The 21,571-nt window shown below is 51.8% G+C and overlaps 10 protein-coding genes across 10 annotated transcripts; 4 read left to right on the top strand and 6 right to left on the bottom strand.

The window, feature by feature from the left end:
• Positions 1-324: 324 nt before the first annotated feature.
• LAESUDRAFT_722004 (uncharacterized protein) lies at positions 325-1,020 on the bottom strand. Its single transcript, XM_040908115.1, has one exon. It carries the CDS (start codon positions 950-952, stop codon positions 473-475), a length of 480 nt encoding a protein of 159 aa, XP_040767594.1. The 5' UTR covers positions 953-1,020; the 3' UTR covers positions 325-472.
• Positions 735-2,797, bottom strand: LAESUDRAFT_462677 (uncharacterized protein). Its single transcript, XM_040902569.1, has one exon. The coding sequence runs from the start codon at positions 2,548-2,550 to the stop codon at positions 997-999; it is 1,554 nt and encodes a 517-aa protein (XP_040767593.1). The 5' UTR covers positions 2,551-2,797; the 3' UTR covers positions 735-996.
• A 155-nt stretch (positions 2,798-2,952) lies between these two features.
• LAESUDRAFT_722002 (uncharacterized protein) lies at positions 2,953-7,115 on the top strand. The gene is made up of 5 exons (XM_040908114.1): positions 2,953-3,261; positions 3,893-3,961; positions 4,019-5,875; positions 5,942-6,068; positions 6,188-7,115. Exons 1-5 carry the CDS (start codon positions 3,064-3,066, stop codon positions 6,679-6,681), a joined length of 2,745 nt encoding a protein of 914 aa, XP_040767592.1. The 5' UTR covers positions 2,953-3,063; the 3' UTR covers positions 6,682-7,115.
• Positions 7,116-7,441: 326 nt separating this feature from the next.
• Positions 7,442-8,683, bottom strand: LAESUDRAFT_722001 (uncharacterized protein). Its single transcript, XM_040908113.1, has 5 exons — positions 8,387-8,683; positions 8,255-8,331; positions 7,790-8,200; positions 7,662-7,725; positions 7,442-7,606 (listed from the first exon to the last, which is right to left on the bottom strand). Exons 1-5 carry the CDS (start codon positions 8,597-8,599, stop codon positions 7,553-7,555), a joined length of 819 nt encoding a protein of 272 aa, XP_040767591.1. The 5' UTR covers positions 8,600-8,683; the 3' UTR covers positions 7,442-7,552.
• A 225-nt stretch (positions 8,684-8,908) lies between these two features.
• LAESUDRAFT_694316 (Y14 protein) lies at positions 8,909-9,650 on the bottom strand (the record flags this gene model as incomplete). Its single annotated transcript, XM_040906193.1, has 5 exons — positions 8,909-9,103; positions 9,164-9,300; positions 9,361-9,444; positions 9,505-9,558; positions 9,620-9,650. 5 exons carry the CDS (start codon positions 9,648-9,650, stop codon positions 8,909-8,911), a joined length of 501 nt encoding a protein of 166 aa, XP_040767590.1.
• Positions 9,651-10,595: 945 nt separating this feature from the next.
• Positions 10,596-11,316, top strand: LAESUDRAFT_734934 (uncharacterized protein; the record flags this gene model as incomplete). Its single annotated transcript, XM_040910553.1, has 3 exons — positions 10,596-10,709; positions 10,776-10,905; positions 10,955-11,316. The coding sequence occupies 3 exons, from the start codon at positions 10,596-10,598 to the stop codon at positions 11,314-11,316; spliced, it is 606 nt and encodes a 201-aa protein (XP_040767589.1).
• Positions 11,317-13,221: 1,905 nt separating this feature from the next.
• On the bottom strand, positions 13,222-14,022 carry LAESUDRAFT_694312 (uncharacterized protein; the record flags this gene model as incomplete). Its single annotated transcript, XM_040906192.1, has 4 exons — positions 13,964-14,022; positions 13,797-13,896; positions 13,697-13,747; positions 13,222-13,643 (listed from the first exon to the last, which is right to left on the bottom strand). Exons 1-4 carry the CDS (start codon positions 13,967-13,969, stop codon positions 13,222-13,224), a joined length of 579 nt encoding a protein of 192 aa, XP_040767588.1. The 5' UTR covers positions 13,970-14,022.
• Positions 14,023-14,146: 124 nt separating this feature from the next.
• LAESUDRAFT_721997 (uncharacterized protein) lies at positions 14,147-17,565 on the top strand. The gene is made up of 15 exons (XM_040908112.1): positions 14,147-14,331; positions 14,387-14,522; positions 14,573-14,729; positions 14,784-14,868; positions 14,931-15,015; positions 15,066-15,153; positions 15,220-15,325; positions 15,383-15,498; positions 15,558-15,763; positions 15,828-16,225; positions 16,283-16,422; positions 16,476-16,747; positions 16,798-16,927; positions 16,978-17,196; positions 17,263-17,565. The coding sequence occupies exons 2-15, from the start codon at positions 14,394-14,396 to the stop codon at positions 17,472-17,474; spliced, it is 2,343 nt and encodes a 780-aa protein (XP_040767587.1). The 5' UTR covers positions 14,147-14,331; positions 14,387-14,393; the 3' UTR covers positions 17,475-17,565.
• A 571-nt stretch (positions 17,566-18,136) lies between these two features.
• LAESUDRAFT_462312 (uncharacterized protein) lies at positions 18,137-18,803 on the bottom strand. The gene is made up of 2 exons (XM_040902568.1): positions 18,577-18,803; positions 18,137-18,505 (listed from the first exon to the last, which is right to left on the bottom strand). Exons 1-2 carry the CDS (start codon positions 18,592-18,594, stop codon positions 18,206-18,208), a joined length of 318 nt encoding a protein of 105 aa, XP_040767586.1. The 5' UTR covers positions 18,595-18,803; the 3' UTR covers positions 18,137-18,205.
• Positions 18,804-19,162: 359 nt separating this feature from the next.
• On the top strand, positions 19,163-21,179 carry LAESUDRAFT_810192 (alpha/beta-hydrolase; the record flags this gene model as incomplete). The annotated part of the gene is made up of 4 exons (XM_040914195.1): positions 19,163-19,457; positions 19,510-20,097; positions 20,149-20,286; positions 20,358-21,179. The coding sequence occupies exons 1-4, from the start codon at positions 19,245-19,247 to the stop codon at positions 21,177-21,179; spliced, it is 1,761 nt and encodes a 586-aa protein (XP_040767585.1). The 5' UTR covers positions 19,163-19,244.
• Between the last annotated feature and the right edge of the window lie 392 nt (positions 21,180-21,571).

Below are 21,571 nucleotides of genomic sequence, written 5' to 3'. Positions count from 1 at the left end.
GATGTCTTACACTTGTGATAAGTGATAAAGGTTTGCCAATGTAGCATTTAAACGGCAAATAGCGCACATTTGCAGCCAAAGGGAAACATTTCGACATGAAATGCCATGGTTGCAAATATTTGTCGCATGTGTAAGAAATCAGTCGACATTCACACACAATTTCCCACATTGATAAATCGCATCATGTCTGCCGTGAGAGAAAGCCAATAGCACAGCTCGATCGATCGAAAGCGTTCGCTATGTTGAATTCACAGTGGGTCTACAGCGACTGCTTCTCGAAAACATACATGCACGTCAATCATCAGACAAGTATTGGTACAGGGGAGCTCATGCCGTACGAGGACGGAAGCATTTGCCATTTGCAACAACCTGGACTATTCACAAGGAGAAAGAAGTGCTAGGTGACCACAGAGCAACTCAATACACGATATCATTACTTGGAAAACTAACCAGCAGTTCAGTCCCTGCTTAATCAGTGCACACTACTTCCTGCCTTCAGAAGCAATTCGTCCTCGTCTTCTCCAGCGATGGTTCGAAGAGGCGAATTGTCGATTCTCATCCGGATCGTGGGCCAGCCCTCGTGGTGACGCTTGTGCGTGCGCAACGGAGAGTTCGCCTTTGGCTTCTCCCCTTGTACCTGCACGTCCGTAGCACGCGAGGCGGGCCCAGCGAGGGTAACGGTACCGGAACGCGTCCTCCGGGTGCGCGTACCGCCTTGAGTCTTACCGCTGCCATTGGTTTGAGCAGAACTACCCGTATTCGCAATGTCGTCTGCTGCACTGGGGAGCAGAGTTGGACGTATGAAGTCTGACGCCCGGATTGTGTCTCCGCGCTTGCGTCTATGAGTTTGTTCCTTGCTGCGGGTGGTCTTGGACATGGCCAAGGGCGACGGTACGTGTAAACCAGTGTGTCTAGCCGCGTTGACGCCCAACGCGTAACTCGCATGCGGCATGCTACCTTGACGCACGGCGACTGTCTTCTGGCCTTCTGTCGTGATCAGCGCATATAGTCACGTAAGCGACGCAACTCGTAAGTATATGCGCGAAAAAGCAGCTGCGGGCCAGATATATGCGCACCATCTAGCTCTAGCCCGGAGAATAGGTTTCTGAGTTCATCTCGAGAACGGTCGAAGTTCTCCTCATTCGTGAGTGAGCGATCACCCGTCAGATGTTGCGACAAAGGCAGAGACGGCTCTAACGGTAACGTTGATGATGCGTGAGGAGCAGTATCTCCAGACGCGGCAGATTTATGAGGAGTGATGGGAGAGAAGGCCGATTCAAGGTTCAGACCAGAGAATGCAGCAGTAAGACGAGAAGTGCCGTGCGCCTCCGCATGATCCACGAACTTGTCAGGCAGCTTCTCGTCACGTACACCAAGAACTGAAGCAGAGCGTTTGTCCTCGCGTACAGAAGCAGAGAAGTCCAGCACCGTAGAGAAAAGGCCATTTGTCGTGGGATGGTTGATGGTGCGACGACGTCTCCGAGGTTGCGGCGACCCTCCGACAATGGGCGCATTCGGAGAGCTGGGACGAGACTCGTCGTGCATATTCGCATCTTTCCCGGTCTTCCAATCCCGTTCGAGCTCCGCATCCGAATCGTTCCCTTGCATACGCACAGGATCGGTCGTTGCGCGTCGCCTGCGTGGCGGTGTGGAGATCTGGATTGGAGCATCCAAGAAGAACGACGGATGCTCAGCTTCCACAGCGGAATGCATGGTCTGTTCGAATTGTTTACTATGGACGAGCCACGTCATGGACTCCGGATTACGGGTAGTAGGCATTGCTGGTATTGATCCTGTGCGAATATGTGCAGCAGAAGCCTGCTTGTGTCTACTGCTCGAGGCTGTCGAGAACGCTTCGTTGGAATTTGTCGACATGGTCGTCGTCATAGTGGCATTGACATCAGTGATTGGCTTCTGCTCTTGTCGGAGTGTCCATGGATCTAATGCAGTGGAAAGAGTCCGTGACTTGCTGTGGAATGGCGGGCGTTGCGCTTTGCCTTGGACTTGTTTCCTACTTTGATGCATGGGAGAAGCAGGGCGAGAGTTAGGACGACTATGGAAAGGGGATGCCAGACGATGCTTATTCTCTTTAAGAATTCGAGAACTAGTATGGGAGAGCATGCTTTTGACAACAGGAAGAGGAGAGAATTCCGGCTCAGCGGGAAAAATCTTAGCTGTAGACGACGGCTGCATGGGCTTTTCAGAGGGAAGAACTGGTCTTGGAGTACAGTATTGCATCGTTTCCTCAGGGACAAAGAAACACGGAGGACAGTCAGACGGTTTGTGATCGAGTGGTCCAACCTGCGGCGATCGCTTGGTTCTCTTATTCTGTTGAGACGTTCCGTCATCTTCACCGCCGTCCGCTGAGGCAGTAGTTTGTCGTGACCGTTTTTGCATTCTCCTGGTCATCTCTAAGAGGCTCATATTCTCGGTTCCTGGAGGGACTGGTTCGAGTGGAGATGATGACCTAGCATCGTCGCGACAAGCAGCTTTGGCACGAGAGCGTCGATGAGCATATGTCCTCAAGGGCTTGCAGGTTCTGTTTTCCATGTTCTCCAGAGCTAGAACTTCACAAAGACCCCACTTTTGATTCACACGTTGAGCAGCTATAGTATGACAGAAGTTGAATTCCAGTATGCGACTAGGACTTGCAGATCGAGTGTTGAGGATTGTCCAGGTCAGAATACTATACAGCACTTGGGAAAGTACGTATCGTCTTCTTAAGCATGAGTGATCGCGAGGCACGCTGAGAACAAAGTCAAAAGTGAGGAGCAGCGCAAAGCAGAGACAAGACAAGGATGCATATATGCACTGATCAAGCTGGCCCGAGCGAAGCGCTGGAGACAAGGTCACGACGTGACGGGTTGTGACAGAACGTGCTCTGCGTAGCTCACGTGATGTTGTTCCACGTCAGTGGCGCGGGTTGTTCATGTGATTGATCTCAACAGGCCTTGAATAGCGACTACCATCCGTCGTGAATGTTGCTTCTCTCCTCGCCCGTATTTTCGCCGTTTTTGCTCTCTTTATCTTGAATTCTCTCTCTACAATCACACGCGAGCAGACATGGTGGTCCCCAGACGCGCACCAGTCCCTCCACCGGCTGGCTCTCGCGCCAACTCGGCCCAGCAGGTCCAACGCGTCAAGGCAAAGTCGGTGGCTCCGACTGCCATGCCAAGCACTCATAGCCCTCTTGTCAATGGTGATACAACAGAGAGCGACGTGCAAAATTCCTATGCTTCTGTCGGAGGAGGACATGACTCGGTGAGTGTCGCTCCTAGCATGCTCTGGTTCATCGGCACGAGGCACGGCACGTTCTGCAAAGCAGGGGGTGTGGATGTCTGCTGAGTTTGATTGTATGTCCCCCTAGTTGGAAACGGTTGATGGAGCTAAGGTGGAACCTTCGGGGATATTGTGAAGGCGTGATTGACACAATCCCCATGGCGAGCAATCTTTCCACAGTCCCCTATCTAAAGCTGCTATACCGGGACGTTGGCGGAAATTCATGTGCTCTTTAATGCGAAGGACGATGTCGAAATCAGTGAAGTCGGCATTGCTGGACCACCTCACACGACTTTCTATGAGAGCGTATTGTTCGTGTGCTCACGGTAGCGAGCTTTCTCTCCGATGAGAATTTTGGTGTGCTAGGCAATGACTGCATTGTCCGGGCGCAGACGACCTCCCTGCCCACTAAGGACCATTTGCCTCACCGAATGGTGATCGCAGACCGCTGCCTCAGCGTATCATACACCTTTGGTTGGAGCTTTGGTTGCATGGCTTCAATTCAATTCATCCTATTTAAAGCGTCGCTATCGCAAACACTCATCACATGGGTTGGCGAGCGAGTGCCGTCTTGTAATGCCGTTATATGTGCATAGTTCTAATATTTTATTAGCAGAGCGATATGTCGATGAATAGAAGTCCAAAGTCAAAATCAAAACTCAAGTCTAAGAAAGGCCGTAAGGTCGTGCTCTAATTTTACGTGATGTGTTACTGTTTGGCTCATACGGTCATCGATCAGAAATCCTCCAAGAAGGGAACCGGCGTTATCGAATTTCTGTCTCGCATTTTCCTGCTCTGGTTCGTTATCTACACAGTGTCAGTATGTCCGGAAGATGTCCGCCACGAATCTGCTATCTGCCGCGGCCTCGCAGAGTACCGTCGGCTAGTCATTGAACCCTATATACTGCCTCCTATCCAAATGGCGCTCTCCCATCCTTCAGTCGCCCCGTACGTGGAAAAGGTCAAACCGGTCACGGACCGCGCTGTCAACATCACGAAGCCAATCGCACTCCGCGCTCTGCGTGAATGGAACGCGCGGGTAGTGCCGCAGTGGAACAAACATGTCGTTCCGCAATGGAACAAGCGCGTGGTGCCGCTTTGGTTTCGATATGCCGTTCCGCAACTGCTTCGGATCGACGCGCACTTCGCGCCATATCGTATGCGCATCATCCAGGAATATCAGCGTCATGTCGCACCGGTCGTACGGCAGGTGAGTCCCTATGTCCAGAGGGCGGTTTTCGCCGTGCGCTGGGGGCAACAAAAGGCTCGCCCATACGTTGTCCTGGCGGCGCACAAAACATATGACGCATATCAGCGTGTCATGCCCTATGCACGGCCGCTGTGGGAGAAGACTAAGCTGCTTACAGCTAAGCTGGTTGCTGTGCTGGCGGAGAAGAGACGACAGTTCGTTGACCCGCATGTGCAGAGGATCTGGGAACAGGTGAAGGAGCTTAGCAGCGGTAAACCAAGAGTGCCTACCACCACGGACATGCACGATTCCATTACTTCGCGGGTGTCCCAGGCCGCCTCAGGCGCAACATCCATCGCCTCCTCACTGATGTCTGCGTCGACGCCACACACGTCCGTCGCTTCCGACAACGTGGATGCAACATCTCTTCCGGTGATACCGGATGTATTTGCGGAGTCGAAAATACTGCCATCCTCGATTGAGTCTATATCTCCTACGTCGTTCTCCGTAGATGCTGCCGAAAAAGTCGCTTCTACGGCGTCGGTCGCTTCCAATTTCGTCGACGCCACAGCTTCCTCGATCAAATCAGCGTCCGCTCCGAGCGCTTCGGTATCGTCAGGGATGTCCTTTCTAAGCGATACCGCGTCGCATGCTTCATCCGCAGCCTCAGCAAGTTCGGAGAAATTGGCCTCGTCAGCTTCATCTGTGAAAGGAGCAGCCTCTAAATCTCCGTTACCTTCCTCAGTAGTCAAGCATGCCTCTGCAGTCATCTCCTCCGGCATCGATCAAGCCTCATCTTTGGTGTCCAGCGTGGCTGAAACAGCCACGTCTTCTGGTGTCTCGTCAATTGCATCCGCTATCCCATCCCATGCTATTGACGCGGACATTGACCTGGAAGCTTTCTATGCGGAACTCGGCCTAGATGACATTATACCCAGTGCAGCCACCTCCTCCTCTGTTCCTCCTTCATCCCAGAAGGCTGAAACTGAAGAAGAACAGGAAGAACGCGCGCGGGTGCGAGCTATTCAAACGGCTGAGAAGCGTGCGGAGTTAATGGCGCGTCACGCTAGATGGGAGGATCAACTAGCCGCGGAGATCGAGTCCAGCAAAAAGGCGCTCCGCAAGGCCTTGGTTGCGTCAAGGAAGACGGCGGCAGCTGAATTAAGGGAGTCTGCTGAAATCCAGGATGAGATAGAGTCCCTTGTGGAGGAAGCCGACAAGTTCTTGCGTGGAGCAGAGAAATATTTACAGACACTCAGCACTGAAGGCCGGACGGATGAGGAGAAGCGCATAATGTGGGGTCGCGTCGTCGACAAAGTGGACCAGAAGTTTGTTGAGCGGCTTGGTGAAACGGAAGCCGTAGTGAATGGATGGTATGCTCCGGTATTGGACAAAGAACTGGCGGAGGTAAGCTCCCGCTCCTTGATCCTTTTGTCGCTTCAAACTCGATGTTGAAGCGTCGGATATCCGTAGGTGCGGAAGATCGCGGATGCAGTTAGGGACATAGCAGACAGGGCGCAGACTGACATCGGGATGGATTACGCCTATCTGGATGACGTGACGTACAATGATTGGCAGCGATACCATGATTTGCTCAGGAGTGAGTGCACATTCCCGTTTGGCGATTCTTCCATCTGTATATTCTCTCGCTCGTGTATCTGTTTTTGTTTCATGGCTGGGGCAATGTTAAGTTACTGACATAATCTGCTACCTGCACAGCAAGCGACAACTTCACGGCGCAAGCAAATGCAATTCAAGATGGTTCAGATCCTTCATCGCCCGTTAACCCGTTATTGAAAGAGATTGAGAATCTCCAATCCGAGGTACAAGATGTTGTCGTGGGCTTCGAGACGCGCCTCCGTCGTATTAAGCGCACTGGTGAACGCGCCTTGGGCGAAGGCGTCAAGCCCGAGGACAGCGTGCCAGAAGATGAAGAGGACGAGACCATCTCGATACTCCCAATTGAGGACGACGAAAAAGTTCAAACTCCCGCGGACATTAACATACCACCCGTTGTCATCGGACGGAGCAAGGAGGAGGTTATGGATGCTCTCAGTCGCGCGGCTGCAGCAGAAGAAGCGGCCATTTCGTCGCTCCAGGCAACGGAGCAGACCTCGGACGTTGAGGAGGTCGTGCACAGCCTAACTGAAGAGGAAAATGCAAGTCAGGGCGTTCCGACTGCGGTCCCATCAACCGCTCATGTAGAGCTCTGAGTTATCTCCGTTCATCATTCATGGCATGCGCTTTTGTCAGTCTCAACCATCCCTCCCCCGATATGTCATGGCCTATTTTTTCTGCCAAACTTACTCCTTTTCATTCTCACGCACAACTGCCGCGTGCATTCTGGCCGCGTATCCTGGATGCAACGGAGGTCTTGCCTAATGTGCAGTTCTAGTTATATTGTTCGTTTCAGCTTTGACGGGATTATGAAACATCGCTAACAATGTATTTTATGACAAATACAAGCTTCCAGATTTGGATCGTTTGCTAGATTGCTGTTGCATTCTTTGTAGTGCTACAGGTAATTATCAAACGTGTGTTGACATGCGCCGTACGCAAAGAACGAATACTACCGATAGCGCTTGGTTATGTCCATATGCATGACGCCTACATTGGACCCTGTACCAGCTAGTTGCTGCCGTTCAACATTATCAACTTCTGGCCCCAGATCATATGTATGTGACCATGGCCCTCATTCGCTGTGTGCACGGCGCGCAGAGGTCGAATAAGTGTCGAACTTTCCCAAACTCCGGACATGAGTGCACACCTACGCCCTGCAGAGTGCCTTAGATTGACTACTGTGAGAAAGCCTTGTGGAGGGCTCCGCGGAGAAAGAAGGACTAGTATCCCGTTAGTTCCGCGGACCTGTCAAACTTCAACCCCGTTTGATTGAGTTGGTTCATCGTTCATATCGTAGCCTTTTTAATATCTCAACAGCGTGTGCTCTGACATGGAAGGCCCTTCGAGCTATGCCGGCATCTAGGACGGCAGACGGCGTATTGTTGTAAGAGTGATATGACGACGCATTACATTTAGGATATCGATCCCATGCGGCAGCACAAGACAACGCAGCGATGGGTGGGCCTACTCTTCCTCGCTCTGTCTCCAGCGTAAGTTCTTCTCGTAAAAGTCGAGCAACTAGCGACGGCACTTCTATCAGACTTCATCCCGCCCATTTATGAGAGAGACGTACTTTGCGTGGCATCTTCTCTTTACAAATCTCGGTGTCGACCCGCGCCCGGCCTTTTCCGTTCCTACTGTCCAGTGAACAAAGATTTGAGAATGCTTCATCGGAGGTCACGCAAGAGACCCGAGACTCACACTGTGAAGTAAACCAGGAGCTGGCCGTCCTCGGTGCGCTCGACGGTGTCGATAGAATCCACAAGATGCTCCCAGGTAGCCTGCCTCATGTAAGGTTTCATATCGCGGAATTCTTCTTCATCCAGGCTAACCTCCATCGGCTCTGGCGTGGCCAAACCCTTTGCACTCTTGGTCGCGGTCTTGCGCGGCTTCTTCTTCTCTCGAGGCTCCATATCGATATCCTCATCCTCACGCTGCTTGGTGTCTTTGGCCGTAGATGGCCGACCTCGCTTCTTCTGTGAGACTTGTTCCGCTTCGGATTCATCAGCCGCCTTTTTCGATACAGAAGGCTTGGCTCCAGAGGTTTTGCGCTCGCTCTTCTTCTCCTTCTTGTGTTTCTGCCAAAATTCGTCAATGAGGTTTTGAGCATTCCTGCATGCGCAAGCATCAGTATCTAATATGTTCGAATCAGACACTACACGTTACCCTGCATCGTCCTCATTCACCCAGCTGTTGTGCTCGCTCGAATAACCCTTCCATTTCACTAGATAGCCCAGTTTGCCCTGCGAACACGACAAATTTAGTGATATCGCGTTACTGGCGCCCAGTTGAACTCACTCCAGGGAAAGTGCCACGCTTCGCGTCCAGAATCTGCTCAATTTCGTACTCCTCTTCGTCCTCGTCCTCGTCATCTCCTTCCTCGGGTTCATTGACTGGCGACTTGGCCTCGACCGACTTCGCAGGAGTTACGGATGCAGTGCTTTTCCTGGCAGGGCGTTCGACCTCCCTCTCGCTCTCGCTCTCAGAGGCATCTGCAGGCAACCTCGGCATCTTCGCACGCGTAAAACGAGTGAGGCAAGATACGATGCGTAGGATGAAGTGGCGATGATGAGTGTTGGTTGACAAACGGCGTGCGAACTTCGTACGCGGGACGCGTCGCCTGATATGGATCCACGACGCCGGCCACGCCGCCGTAGCACACCTCAATTGAAGGACAATTCATTGCAATAGAATAGTACACACGTTGCGTTCGCGAGTCAAAATGATAAAATACTACAGAATATCTGATCTAGAACAGCAGGTAAAATACGATGGGTGACAAGATGGGAAGGCATCCACAAGGAAACTGTCCTATGTTGTTCACTCTCGCCGACGAGCAGGACTCGCACTGCGTCCACGTCCCTCTCTGCCCCTGCCTTTTTTTGGACCCGACGGTGGAGGTCTGACGAAAGCGTAATCACATTGCAGCGTCTGTTCCAACAGAGTGGTGCCAGAAGCGCCATCAATGGCGGCCTGTGCTTCCGCCATTGTCTCGTATTCCACCAAGGCGTAACCCTACACGATGCAAAAGACGGTCAGCGTCCAATGGAAGTATGATAAGACTTTGGGACGCACCTTAACGTAACCTGTTCTCCTGTCCAAGTTGAGATGAAGATTTTTGATCTCCCCATACTCGGCGAACTTGTCCATTACGTCTTCCTCGGTCGCTTCCTCGTGTACGTTGGTGACTAGTACGATCCATCCTTCCACGGCTGAGCAACGGAGAACAATTGGAGCGGGTCTCGCTTGCAGGAAAATAGACAGTCACTCACATCGCGCCGCTCTTGTCTCCGACGCCTGGGAAGACTCCACTCTGTCAAATGTTTGCTCAGAGGTGATTGCGCTCTCATTCGTTCCTGTCAGCATTAGCCTCTCCAGTCAGCTCCGTGCATACCCTGCATAATGTCAAAACTCACCGGAAGCACTCTGAAAGCCTCTCCCCTTGCGTCTCACAACGCCCTCATTTCCGCCTGGCACGGAGTCAACACTCCATTAGGTTTCATTCCGCAGCCTCGGAAAAAAAACGCGCACCCTCATCGATATTCATCTCATCGTCAGACATGGTGCTGCAGGAGAATGTCCAAAACAGTGGCACTTGAAACAGCTGGAGTTAATGGCGCCGGCCAAGGTTTCCCATGGCCGAGTTACGGCGGTGTCTCACGTGATGAATATACACCTGGCCAAGCGCCGGGAGCATTGTCATTGCTTGCAGTCTCAATCAGTCAATCAATCAACCAGTTGAGAACATTAATTGATATGATTTTCCATGGCGTTTGTTTTTGACCCACTGCGGTGCGTCCTTCGTTGAACGTCCGCAGGCTGCGCACTCTTGGCTTCTTGTCTTCTCCCTGTCGCAGGATACCGCCTTGACTTGACTGCGAACCTACGACGGTTCGAAGGGCGTCCACCTAAGGCTCGCTTTTCTGCTCTCATACTTAGGGCAGCGCACATGCAGCTCGACTACTAAATGCAACATACGTGATACCGATGATGGAAACGCCCGCATGCTCGAATGAATCCCGGAGACGGCGCTGGTATTCGATCTGTTCCATCGCTCATCGCAACGACCTCCTGCGCAAAAATGGTAAGCAACTAGCCCGCGCTCCGAGCATCATGATCAGATCAAGACATTAGACCGAGACGACTGGCGATCGTGTGGAACCCTCTTCGTAACCGCCTTGATGGAATGTCATTTTAACCGTCTCATATCTTGCTGATTGTTGCAGGTCCGGGTCTGCATATTATGAACCGGTGCCTGGTGTCTTACGTAGCTTTCCTCGATTCGGTGGTGGGTGAGCCAACTTGCAATTTTTGCCGTTTGATCGTACGCATGTGCGCGCTGGGAATCTCAATCTCGACCTTGTCCGACGTTCTGACCAGCCCGTCGGGCAAGCGGAAACTCCCGCCTTTCAGATGCGAGTATAGTATAAAAGACCCGTGGTGTCGAGACCTACTTCAGCGTGCATTCAGCCTCACTTTCCAAGTTTACTAGGATAGGTCTCCCAGCATGAGCACAACCTCGCTGATCAGCCACCCTTGCACCATCTGCCAGCTGCCGACTACTATGTGGTGCAGTCGCTGCCAGAACGCCTGGTACTGCTCGCCTGATCATCTGCAAACTGTGCGTACCATCGTCGAGCACTCATTCGAGCGGCTGTTAAATCATTCATGCTGTCATATTACCCAGGACTGGCCGCGGCATCGCCAGGAATGCATTCCTGCGAACCCATCACTGCAGTCAAACGTCATAGCGACACCACCCGCAGTGCAGCAACAGCTCATCCCGGTAACTGGCATCTTGTTCGCGCCGGAGGACGGTATGTCGGATCGATTGCTACCATCTCTTCCTCTCGCTAACGTGCGCAGAGCGATCTCGCTTAATCACCGTGCAGTGCCGTCCGCAAGGCACGCCTTCTCAGGGAATGTGTCCGTTGCCGCTTGTTCAGGACTTCTTCTCTGAGAGCGTACCAAGCACGATCATCCTAACGCAGGGCCTCAACGGCGAGCCCTTGAGATTCCCGTTACATATCTGGTATTGCCCCAAGGCGTTGCAGAGGGGTTCTCCGGTGAATCGCGCGATTTACCGCATCACTTCCGGAGCCGCAGCGAAGCCTTGGTGCGGTACCGTGATCGTTCTAAAGTTCAATGGCTCGCGTAGACAAGGCTATTCCGATGCCGGAGCGAATGATCTACCCGCACTCTCGGCATATTTCCTTGCATACAAGTAGTCAGCTGTAAGTTTCTTCGTTGCAACTGTATGGCAGCGCTGACGGCATATCTGGCATAGCAGATCTCCGAGCTCCCGTCACAGGCGATGGTGACGCATCTGTTCCTCCACTCCTAATCCGATAATCCCGCGTTTACTTTGGCTCCGAGTTGAGCTGATGGCAGATACACTCAAGATTAGGACGATATGTCAAAATGCACTCACATAGCGCACATTTGTATTTATTCCGGAACGTCTCTCTGTTTTGTAGTACTTAAACGTTGCTCTTCGTGTAATAAAGTCTTCTCATGCAACAGGTCCAGACTTTTAGGCTGCAGGCTCCATCATGCTCTAGGTTTCAAAATTTCATGAATCACATCTTGGAGTTCCTGGAGCACGCAGAGGGATCGACAGATATCCTCGACACGTAAGTGGCACATCAATGTCACAGAATAGACTTTGGGGGCATAGTTTGCTCGATCAACCGGGATGATCCTTAAACGTGGAGATAATAATGTTCACCGAGGGCCACCGATGAAGTCGCAGTCCACGGAAGAAACATTGTGCGTTGGACTAGTGAGACGGGATTCTTGACTTCCGAGATCATTCTTAGCAATGATACAATAGTGCTGTCGGCACTGTCCACCGATCAAAGCTTCACTCGTCCATGAGAAACGTCAACATTCTCCCGCATTCTGGCGTACGTGCTCGCGTGGAATTCTTGAGAGACTGGACAGCATAGTCGTTGTTTCATCAGAGATCTGCATCTGCACATCGAGATCAAGCCGCTGTGAAACCGATGAAGCTCCTGAGACGGGCCTGCGCTCCGACCAGGAAACCTGCCAATGAAGCCGCAGATGTTCACGTTCAACATTCGCGGGCCTTCGACGTAGGATCCTGAGCAAAAAAAAGTCAAACAGGGCGTGCACATAGATGGGACTCAAATGACCCACGTGAAGTCCAACCTGCGTACGGTGAGTTTCAGATCGGAAACCATTCGGATCTCGCGTGTGGTGCTGTCGCTGCCGTATGGTCACACTGACAGCATCGGACTCCTTCACAAGCGATACCGAGCCCCGAAGACTGCTTATGCCTTCAACCATTCAATTGAGAGCTCAAATACCTTGTGGAAGACGACCCCGACAGTCATCATGTGGGAAATGACAGCAACGCGTGTTCGAAGACATCGCAATGTGGCAGCTTATGACCATAAATGAGCAGTCATGGTTACCACCCCAGACGCCGGGGAAGGCAGACGTCAGAGTCAAGGCCCACCTATCCTCTCCGGTCTGTTGCAGCGCGAGTACCGGTGGTCCGGTTGTATGAGCTTTCACAAGTTGGTCGTCATACAAAGTCTTAGAGCGTGCCTAGATGCCGCTTATACTGCGTTCGCGACTCTGACAGGGACTTCTTGACCTCATCACAACAAGGTGAATCTCATAGAGCGATTTGGGCTTAGAAATAACATGACAAGTAGAGCAAGAATTTCTGCCTAGCTTAGCTGACTGAAGCAACGGTCCGATAGCCATCATTGACATTTGTAGTAGGCGCAATGCGGGTTGACATGCTCTTGGGCTGCGCAGCAGGATGCCTTCGAGATCGGTCTGTGTGAATGCTATACACAATTAACAGATGGCGCTGCAGATGATCATTGCCTAGAACAACACCGCCCGTGGATGCCTGCACACAGGCTGCACATCAGATCAGCAATTACACGCTCATAGCACGAGTCGTGAACAAATACGTACATCAAAAATGAACTCCCGGCATCCTGTAGGTCTAGTGCGTTCGGTCATATACCATATACGCATACTACACGTGCTTCGGTAAGATGCACACCTTTTTGAGCCTCAACACATGTATTCGAAAGCGTGAAACCTAATGAAACACTCAATTGCACGACTGAGATGACAAAACATACGAGTTCTCAGGCTTCCTCTTCATCAGCACTGGACTCGCCTTCGCTTCCGTCATCATCCCCGTTCTCGTTGTCCTCATGGTCGTTTTCGTCGTTCTCGACCTCTTCTTCCTCCTCTTCTTCATCTGCAGGCTGTATAGGAGGCGGCGGCGGCGGCGGTGGAGGTGGATTATTAGCACTCGTCCCGCTCGCCATCTTTCTAGCTTGTGCTGCCTTCTCAGCCAGCTCTCGAGCCTCATCCACAGGAAAGAGTGTGTCCAGAGCGAGGTCCTTCCACCGCAATGAACCGTTTACTCCACCTCCGGAGTACCCCATATCTTCGAACAGTGCACGCGATCCCGGGTCAAAAGGCCGCCGAGGTCTAGCGGCAGGATGTTTCAGATTAAGCGGATTGCCGTAAGGGTATGACGGATGTACTTGTGATGGAAGGACTAGAACGACAGGTATATCCATAGGCTCGAATATGAACTCGGGCGATACGCACCGTCCGAGTCGTCCGGATTCGGAGGAACCATGTGTGATGGCACGTCGACGTCTGGAGGCTGATGTGACAGATGCTCCGAAGAATGAATGCAGATGCTAACCCTCATCAGATAATTCGCCGCTCAGATAGTCAGGAGTGCCAATGGTATCCAGGACTTGCAGGTCGTATCGCATCATGTACAGATAGCCATAGGTCAGGTCCTGCGAGGCGATGCGCATCAGGTTAGCGACATTAGCGATCAAATCGGATGTCCGCCGATGTGCGCACTGTCATGGCTAAAATCTTTGGCGAGAGAGCGGACCACAACGATGCGGTCGGAATTCGACTTAATAGTTGTTGAATGAGGAGGCTGTGGCTGGCTGCGTGGAATCTGAAACGCGTCGGTGGCGTGAGAGAACTAACTGGTTCACAACTGAATCCGCGCTCCGCGCCGCAAAAGGACAGCGCCGACTCTCATTTCGCGGTCTTCCAAAATTCTCGAACGTCCATAGCACCTTGTAAACACGGCCGTTTATCGTTAGACCTTTTGCTTTATTGCGAACGCGGCCCAATTACTACATCTGACGGTCAACCCGTCAGGGTTGTCAGATTTCACGCAATTTCGCGGTCTTACAGTCATCTGCAACCCAATACCGGTGAATAGTTGCCAGATCATGATAGACGGCAGCCTGAACTTACTTTCAATGACAGCAAGAAAATGGCGCATGCGGTGGTTTTCAGTGCCCTGAGTCTACCTGCGGTGTCGGCGTCACCGTCAGCAAAATGTATTCAATGGACTGGCGACGGGCAACTGTTGTTGTTGACCAAATCAGCCGTGTATATATTGGTAGCTGATATTTCATGGTTCTTGGCTTCATATCAATATTCTTGCCGTAGACCCCTGATATAGGCATCAAGGCAGAGAAATCGGTTCGGACACAGGATCTGGCCGACGCGGAGCATGCGCAGAGAAGTTTAAGATCCATGAGCTGGTCGAGGACCATGGTCGCATTTGATAAGACACTCGTTCATCACTGGCCTGCCGATTGCCAAGGTAACTTGTCGCCGACCTTCCTTGGCTGATGCGTCTGCTCAGTGACCTATTCAGATTGGGGAGCGGTGTCTTTAGGTTCTCTCGATCCAGTGCTGCGGGCCGTTTCTCCCTCTCCTAGCAATCTAACAGCCGATGCAGGGTCCGTCTTCCCGTCTAGAAATCCAGACGGAACGGGGATGAACGCTGACACTAATTCGCCAGATGTCTCCTTGCTGTGCTCAACTCTAATATGGAACTAGCCTTATGGGGACCGGTGAAGAATTTTCTTAGAGGAGAATGGGCAAAGGCTCGTTTATTGTCTTCCGCCGACGTCTCGCGGCTCATTTTTATTTGCAGCTCTTAGATATCACCGTTGAGCTGAAAGTTCAAATCAGTGCCACTGATGCGCCCACTCTTAATCAGACGCTTGAGGCACAAACTACCTGTACGTCTTCGGAGGAGGATAAAAGGCCGGATGTCGTACCGTGCATCTGACCACCATTATTTGTAGGCATTGAATGGTCATCGCAAGCCGATTTCGGATTCAGGCCCGCACAGCAACTCGACGGATCCCTGCTTGCTGTCGGAAATAAAGCCGGATGCGTCACACTTCTCAGGTATGCGATATCAGACACACTCATGACGTGATGAGACCTAGACATAATTACGGGCAGATTTGGTGGTAAGAAAGGGACGTGGACGGTCCGACGCATGGCTACATTCACGCTTAGTGATAGATGGATAACTCATGTGGCATGGTCAACTTGGAAACCATCCCAAAACGGCGCATGTGAGTTCCAGCCGCTCAATCGACCATATTGGTATCGTTAAATAGTAATTATTTCCTAGGTGAAGCTTCGCTTGCATGTGGTACCTCTGATGGGTCCGTGTTTCTCGTCCGAGTTGCGCAGGTGCTACGAGCTAGTCCGACAACTTCCGAGCCACCGCCTGAGTTTGATATGAACGTAATATCAGACTTCCAGGACGTCAAAGTGTGTGAGAGCGACCACCGCAGTATCACTGCTTTGAAATGGGTCAATATAGCCAATAGCCACGTAAGCAGATCTGATCATTGAAATTTGCTAGTACACTGGGCTGATTATTCAGAACCGGCTGTAGGCGGTGTTAGTATGTTCTAAGCCTGGTCTCGTTCATATTTGGGTATCTCCATCGTCAGACTGTACCTGGTCTGGCTTGCAAACGTTCCCATTTGTCAACCAGAAACTCTCAGTTGGCGCTTCCGCCATATGTGTAGTCTCCGGTGTAACCTATATTCCGAAAGAAGACGCCCTGGTGCTTTGCCTTACGGATGGATCATTCTATGTCGTACATTCAGTGTCAACGGCTCCGACGTCGGTGCCCACTCCCTGTCCCGGATTTTCCTCACGCGCGCTCTCACTCGCTGCGCGGAAAATATTCGTGGATGTCGAACCAGATGAAGTATCGTTCAAGGATGTAAACCGCATCTTCGGCATGTCAAGCTATGATGACCTCGGCACGTTTGTATGGCTTCACGAGTACGTTTTACGAGGGAGTTCTATTCTAACGAGCTGCTTTCTAACCACGTGCGCTAGGGCTTCCCAGCCCACAGATTTCAGCTACAAGCACGATGCAAGGCACATAAGCATGTTCGTAGCAGCACGACTGTCGGAAGGCAGCTCGGATGAAGAGCTTCTTACCGATATTCAAGCACGCATTCTCTCGGCGAGGACGTGTATGTGAGATCGTCGATGCTAAGTGCGAGAACTCACTCATGTCGTCTTCCAGTTTCCGGCGAAGCTCCCAACGCGCGGCTCCGGCCCGTTCTGCTACACCTCACGGACTCGGAAAGGCTATCACGCTTGGCAGAACGCCTCGTACAAGTACTCCAGTCCTCCCGTCGGCCTCCACTCGACGCATCGAGTGAACTTCAATCATTCCCAGGAGGGTTGACAGAACAAATGCGAAGTGCCTTCCGAGACAGCTTATCCAAACACATCTTCGGCTCAGACGCTCTTCTGTCAGAAAGGATGATTTATTATGTAGCAATGTTCTGTGAAGTGAGGCTTCCTCGGTAGCAGGGTATTTCTCTACTGATTCCGCTTGCCAGCATCACGCAACGGATCCTATTGCGAGAGAGGCTTCCTCGCGCGTATCAGAAGAATCATGTGCAACTATTCAAATCTACGTTATGCGAACGCTGATGAGGCACATCAGCTCTGTTGTCGACGCATTAACGCGTATGCTATCCTCTCGCGACTCCGCGAACGTGCTCTGATGGCAGACATAGCTGAAGACGTCTCGTTTGCTCAAAGAGCTGCTTTCCAAATGATGCAGCCTGGGCCATCAATTTCGCTTTTAGAAGAGGCGCAACAACTACTGACAAGGCTCAAGGCTGTTAGTCCACATGATGGCGAGATCGACACTGCCGAACTTTGCCCTGCTTGCCATGCACAAGTACCTCTGCAGGACAGCTCCTCCGCAGAATGTGCGAATGGCCACACCTGGGGTAAGTAGTCATATCGTACTCCAAGCAGAATTAACGCCAGTCGTTGCTTCGCAATTTTTTTAACAGTCAGGTGTTCCATCACTTCATATATCCTCGCCACGCCGATGGTCCGAACCTGCGTAGGCTGCGGTCGAAAGGCGTTCCTGCCTCTCTCACAAACCACCACTGGCCAGAATTGGGTCCCTGCTGCTGTTCGAGACAGTTGGCTGGCTGCGGACGTTTTAGATGCCACCAGGAGATGTCTTACCTGTGGAAGTAATTTCGTAACGCTCGTCTGATCCTATTGTCGTCGCATCCTCCATAAGTGACATCTTCGCAAAGCCCACCCTCTCACAAAGAGAGTAATGCCAACTGTTGTGAGATTCAGAGAACGATGTTTATATATCGGTTGCCTCAAGATGTTACTTGGGCGTCCGTCAATGTATAAAATTGTTCTCATTGGACAAAGCTACTCTGCAAAAGCGCGGAGCATCTGGAGGCCATCACATTGGGTGCCTGAGACTACGTCAAGTGGTATGTATGCGTTTGAATCGCAGTTGTAGGGACATATAGCAGCGGGCAAGGAAGTGGCTTTGTGGCCGTATATTAGTTGCCGTCCGGCATGTTTCATGGACAACGTAGGTACTCAGTACTCATCCACACCACTAGCGGTTAGTCGGAATCATCCAAACCGGCATGACTTTCTCATATCACAAGATGCGTGTTGGTGCGTACAACCTTGGCCATAAACCTATCACGCATAATGGCTGCCTCACCATCTAATTGAAACAGACGAAGCCCTGTCATGAGTTTGGCGCGCCCGAGCGGACAAAAGTATATTGTGCTCGAGATAACGAGAATGACGGTTTATGCTCACCTAGTTAGGTGTTAAAATCGGATAGCGCATTGATTTCGGCACGTTTCTGTGTATATATGCACCTCAAAAAGGATTATTCGCCTATGGTCGTTGATTATGCTTATGCTTTGATTGACACGACGCATTTCGGCATGTTCCGATCTGTCACATGAGTCACGCAGGCGCGCTTGCACCACTATCTCCATTCCGAGCCATTCCGTCGGCCATGTATCCTGCTAGAGCACCCTTCACACGCAAACGGGTGATGCCGCTCAACTGGCAGAGCAAAAGCGGCCCTGTCTCATGTTTCTGAGCCATGTACAGTGCATGACCTGGGGTTTCTCGATGCTGCATCTTTGAGGCATCACCACCCAGCACTATGAGAGAGACCGACATTGGATCCGGGCCATTCACGGATGCTGCAGGAGAGGCAGACACTGCGAACATGCCTGTATTGTTCAGGAGGATGTGTAACTACACTAGCGGCCAGCAGAATCCCATCAGACCATTCTATTTTACAGAACATCCAGATCTCAACCACGCACAGTGTCCTTGATGTGCATGTTCCACCGCCACTGTCATTCTGCTGCCTGGTCTATCATGTCATTTTGGGCTGGTAGAGGGGAAGTACTGAGAGAGGAATCGAGGAGGTGGGCTCTGCGCAGTGAACACCTGGGCACTTGTAGGCACGGAGGTGAGAGGAAATGAAGGAATATATTTGGTGGCGCAGCCTGAGCACAAGCGCGCGTCATAAACACAAGTCTTAACTGTAAGTGCAAGCCGCTTACATCAGGTGCCAAAGCGTACGCCACAACGCGAAAGCACAAACGAGCCGATTCTAATCAAAATAGTCCAAATCTTAAGCTCACATAATTTTGTCCGCTGGCGCCCCTCATACATGAGGCAGGCAGACAGTTGTCAGAATTGAACCAGAGACTTAAATCTTTGTCTATAGTCTGAGCACTTATGCTCAGGTGCTCGAGTCCGTAGTACGTACTATTTTCGGGAAAATGGCAGTCACTACTCTCGATGGATTTCGCCTGTCATACGGGGCTAATACTGAATGTCCCACGCTTCCACATCCGAGCCGCCATCCTCGCGCTAGCCGCCTTAGATAAGTACACGAGCCTTCGGTCCCTTGACTCGGGAGTCATGCCATTTAGATCTCTCCTTTAGCATTCATCCAACATACCCACGAGAGCTACTTAAGTTCATGGGAAACGTTAACCACCAGAGCAAGGGAGCTCTCCCGCTGGTCGCATCTACGACGGCAAATGGAGACGCCGCGGCGCCGCGTTCGTCTCTAATCTGGAGGTTGTTATGGCTTACAGTCGCGTTCTGCATCGCCTACCTGCTCTATCCTGAACGAGAAGTGACATCTCCACTTCTTAAAGTCTCTGCCGACCCCAATTTCGACTGGTTCTCGGTACGTGCTCTCACCAACGCTGCCATCACTGTAACACTGACCTTGAGAGAAGCTCGATCCCTCTGACGACATCAATTGGACACCGTGCTATGAAGAGTACCAGTGCGCGAGACTCATCCTTCCTCTGGACTACCTATCGCCGCGCGGATATGGTCCTAATGTGACCATCGCTATGCAAGTGCTTCCCGCCACAGACAAGCAGAATTACAAGGGAACCATACTGATAAACCCCGGCGGTCCCGGAGGCTCGGGAACTGACATACTCCGGCGACGCGGAAAGGACATCTCGCGCATTATAGGGGGTTCGTTCGACATCCTGGGCTTCGACCCCCGTGGTACCGGAGCTAGCACGCCTTCCGCACAGTGCTTCGACTCCGAGTCCCAGTACCAGATCTGGAGTCTTCAAGATGGGGACACTGTACTTAGCTTGAATGACAGTTCTGTTCCTTTGGCCCGAGCGCGGGAGAGTGTCGTGGGGCAGCTGTGCGAGAAAGCCATCGGAGGCACTGGCAAGGAGGAAGCAAACGGGACGGCAGAAGAGTGGGGTCCGGGTCGCTTCATGAGTACCGCAAGCGTTGCAACTGATATGTTGGAGATCATCGAGAGACTCGGGGAGGAGAGTCTGAAGTACTGGGGATTCGTGAGTGTCAGTTGAACATCGAGAATCGTCTCTGATTCGTGCGTCCTATAGAGCTATGGTTCTGTCCTCGGACAGTACTTCTCCGCCATGTACCCAGACAAGGTCGGACGCGTCGTGATCGATGGCGTGTTTGATGCGTATAACTACCGCGCTACGCTGTGGAACTCCAACTTAGCGGACACCGATGCGGTGATGGAATCGTTTTACAGTTTTGTCACCAAGCCGGTCCCGAGAAGTGTCCACTATACGAGAATTCGGAGGGAGAGATCAAGGCCAGGGTTGATACTATCATGGCAAGTGTACAGTCCGAGCCCGTCGCGGTCCCGTCGGCCTCCAAAGGTCCACTGGTGATTACGAGAAAGATTCTGCATCAATACGCTTTCCAGGCAGCATACAAGCCGACAACCAATTTCGCGCCGCTTGCAGACATCCTTGTCGCTGCAGAAAGCAACAACCAGACTACTCTGGCGGGAATGGCAGAACGTTTGGGCCAAAGCTTCGAATGCAACTGCGAGCAGGCTAGCCCGCAGTGGCTCAAGACCACGGAAGCATTCTATACCATTGCCTGCGGGGATGGAGAACAGATCGCATACACGCCAGAAGGCTATCGCGAGTGGTTCACAGACCTTTACTCCAAGTCCTCCTTCGGAGCACCCATCTGGGGCCTCGAGTACCTGAGGTGCTCGGAGTGGAGTATTCGACCCAAGTGGAGGTACACCGGCCCTCTCGCGGCAGAGAATACATCGCACCCAGTCCTCATTCTGTCACCAACGTATGACACAGTATGTCCCCTTTCGGATGCGCGCGCAGTTCACGCACGGTACGGAGGTTCTGGGCTGCTGATCCAGAACTCGTATGGTCATTGTTCTATAGCTGCGCCATCTGTTTGCACTGCCAAACACTTGCGAGCGTACTTCGAGAACGGGACGCTGCCAGAGGACGGAACTATGTGCGAGGTGGACGAGTTGCCTTTCGTGGGTGTGGTCGAGGATAGGGTTAACGCGATGTCGGTGGAGGATAGAGGGCTGCTAGAGGCATTAAGAGGGCTGGCGAAGGAAGTGCCGATGTTTGGAGGGTTCTGAGGGATGATCTCCGCATTTCACCATGACAGAGGGGAGGGCGTTGTCGCTCATTTCAGGAGCGTAATCGAGCATTTGGGATCCAATTGTATTTACCTGGAGAGGAAGTGTATAGCGCCATACAGCGCAAGTCGGAACTATGTGTGCAATGTGCTACTGAATCCTCAGCGGCATTCTTCAGCAGGGATTGAAGTTATTATGCTGGCACACCGTGATTAGACTGTATAACTGAGTGAGGATATGTGCATCAGAGTGTGGGTTCCGAGATAGGATGTATGAAGCTCTACAGGCTTGATTGAGTCCGTCCAAGAAAGTACGAGATTATGTTGAGTATAATTCCCCAGAAATCGACAAGAACGATATATTTGCGTGATGCGTATCACGCAGTTGTCTCG

Source organism: Laetiporus sulphureus (genome assembly GCF_001632365.1).
Source record: "Laetiporus sulphureus 93-53 unplaced genomic scaffold LAESUscaffold_6, whole genome shotgun sequence".
Classification (NCBI taxonomy): Eukaryota; Fungi; Basidiomycota; class Agaricomycetes; order Polyporales; family Laetiporaceae; genus Laetiporus; species Laetiporus sulphureus.
The sequence above is the reverse complement of the archived record's forward strand: the minus strand, read 5'-3'. Positions and strand labels throughout refer to the sequence as shown.

What these genes read in the sequence shown, in the direction of transcription:
- LAESUDRAFT_722004 (XM_040908115.1), bottom strand. Translation starts at nt 952, where the DNA reads ATGCCGCATGCGAGTTACGCGTTGGGCGTCAACGCGGCTAGACACACT.
- LAESUDRAFT_462677 (XM_040902569.1), bottom strand. Translation starts at nt 2,550, where the DNA reads ATGGAAAACAGAACCTGCAAGCCCTTGAGGACATATGCTCATCGACGC.
- LAESUDRAFT_722002 (XM_040908114.1), top strand. Translation starts at nt 3,064, where the DNA reads ATGGTGGTCCCCAGACGCGCACCAGTCCCTCCACCGGCTGGCTCTCGC. An exon ending in TCGGAGGAGGACATGACTCG is followed by an intron (nt 3,262 to 3,892) that starts GTGAGTGTCGCT and finishes ATATTTTATTAG; the next exon opens with CAGAGCGATATGTCGATGAA. An exon ending in ATACCATGATTTGCTCAGGA is followed by an intron (nt 6,069 to 6,187) that starts GTGAGTGCACAT and finishes CTACCTGCACAG; the next exon opens with CAAGCGACAACTTCACGGCG.
- LAESUDRAFT_722001 (XM_040908113.1), bottom strand. Translation starts at nt 8,599, where the DNA reads ATGCCGAGGTTGCCTGCAGATGCCTCTGAGAGCGAGAGCGAGAGGGAG. An exon ending in AGCGTGGCACTTTCCCTGGA is followed by an intron (nt 8,332 to 8,386) that starts GTGAGTTCAACT and finishes TCGTGTTCGCAG; the next exon opens with GGCAAACTGGGCTATCTAGT. An exon ending in GTGAATGAGGACGATGCAGG is followed by an intron (nt 8,201 to 8,254) that starts GTAACGTGTAGT and finishes TTGCGCATGCAG; the next exon opens with GAATGCTCAAAACCTCATTG.
- LAESUDRAFT_721997 (XM_040908112.1), top strand. Translation starts at nt 14,394, where the DNA reads ATGGCGCATGCGGTGGTTTTCAGTGCCCTGAGTCTACCTGCGGTGTCG. An exon ending in GGATGCGTCACACTTCTCAG is followed by an intron (nt 15,326 to 15,382) that starts GTATGCGATATC and finishes AATTACGGGCAG; the next exon opens with ATTTGGTGGTAAGAAAGGGA. An exon ending in CATTCTCTCGGCGAGGACGT is followed by an intron (nt 16,423 to 16,475) that starts GTATGTGAGATC and finishes GTCGTCTTCCAG; the next exon opens with TTTCCGGCGAAGCTCCCAAC.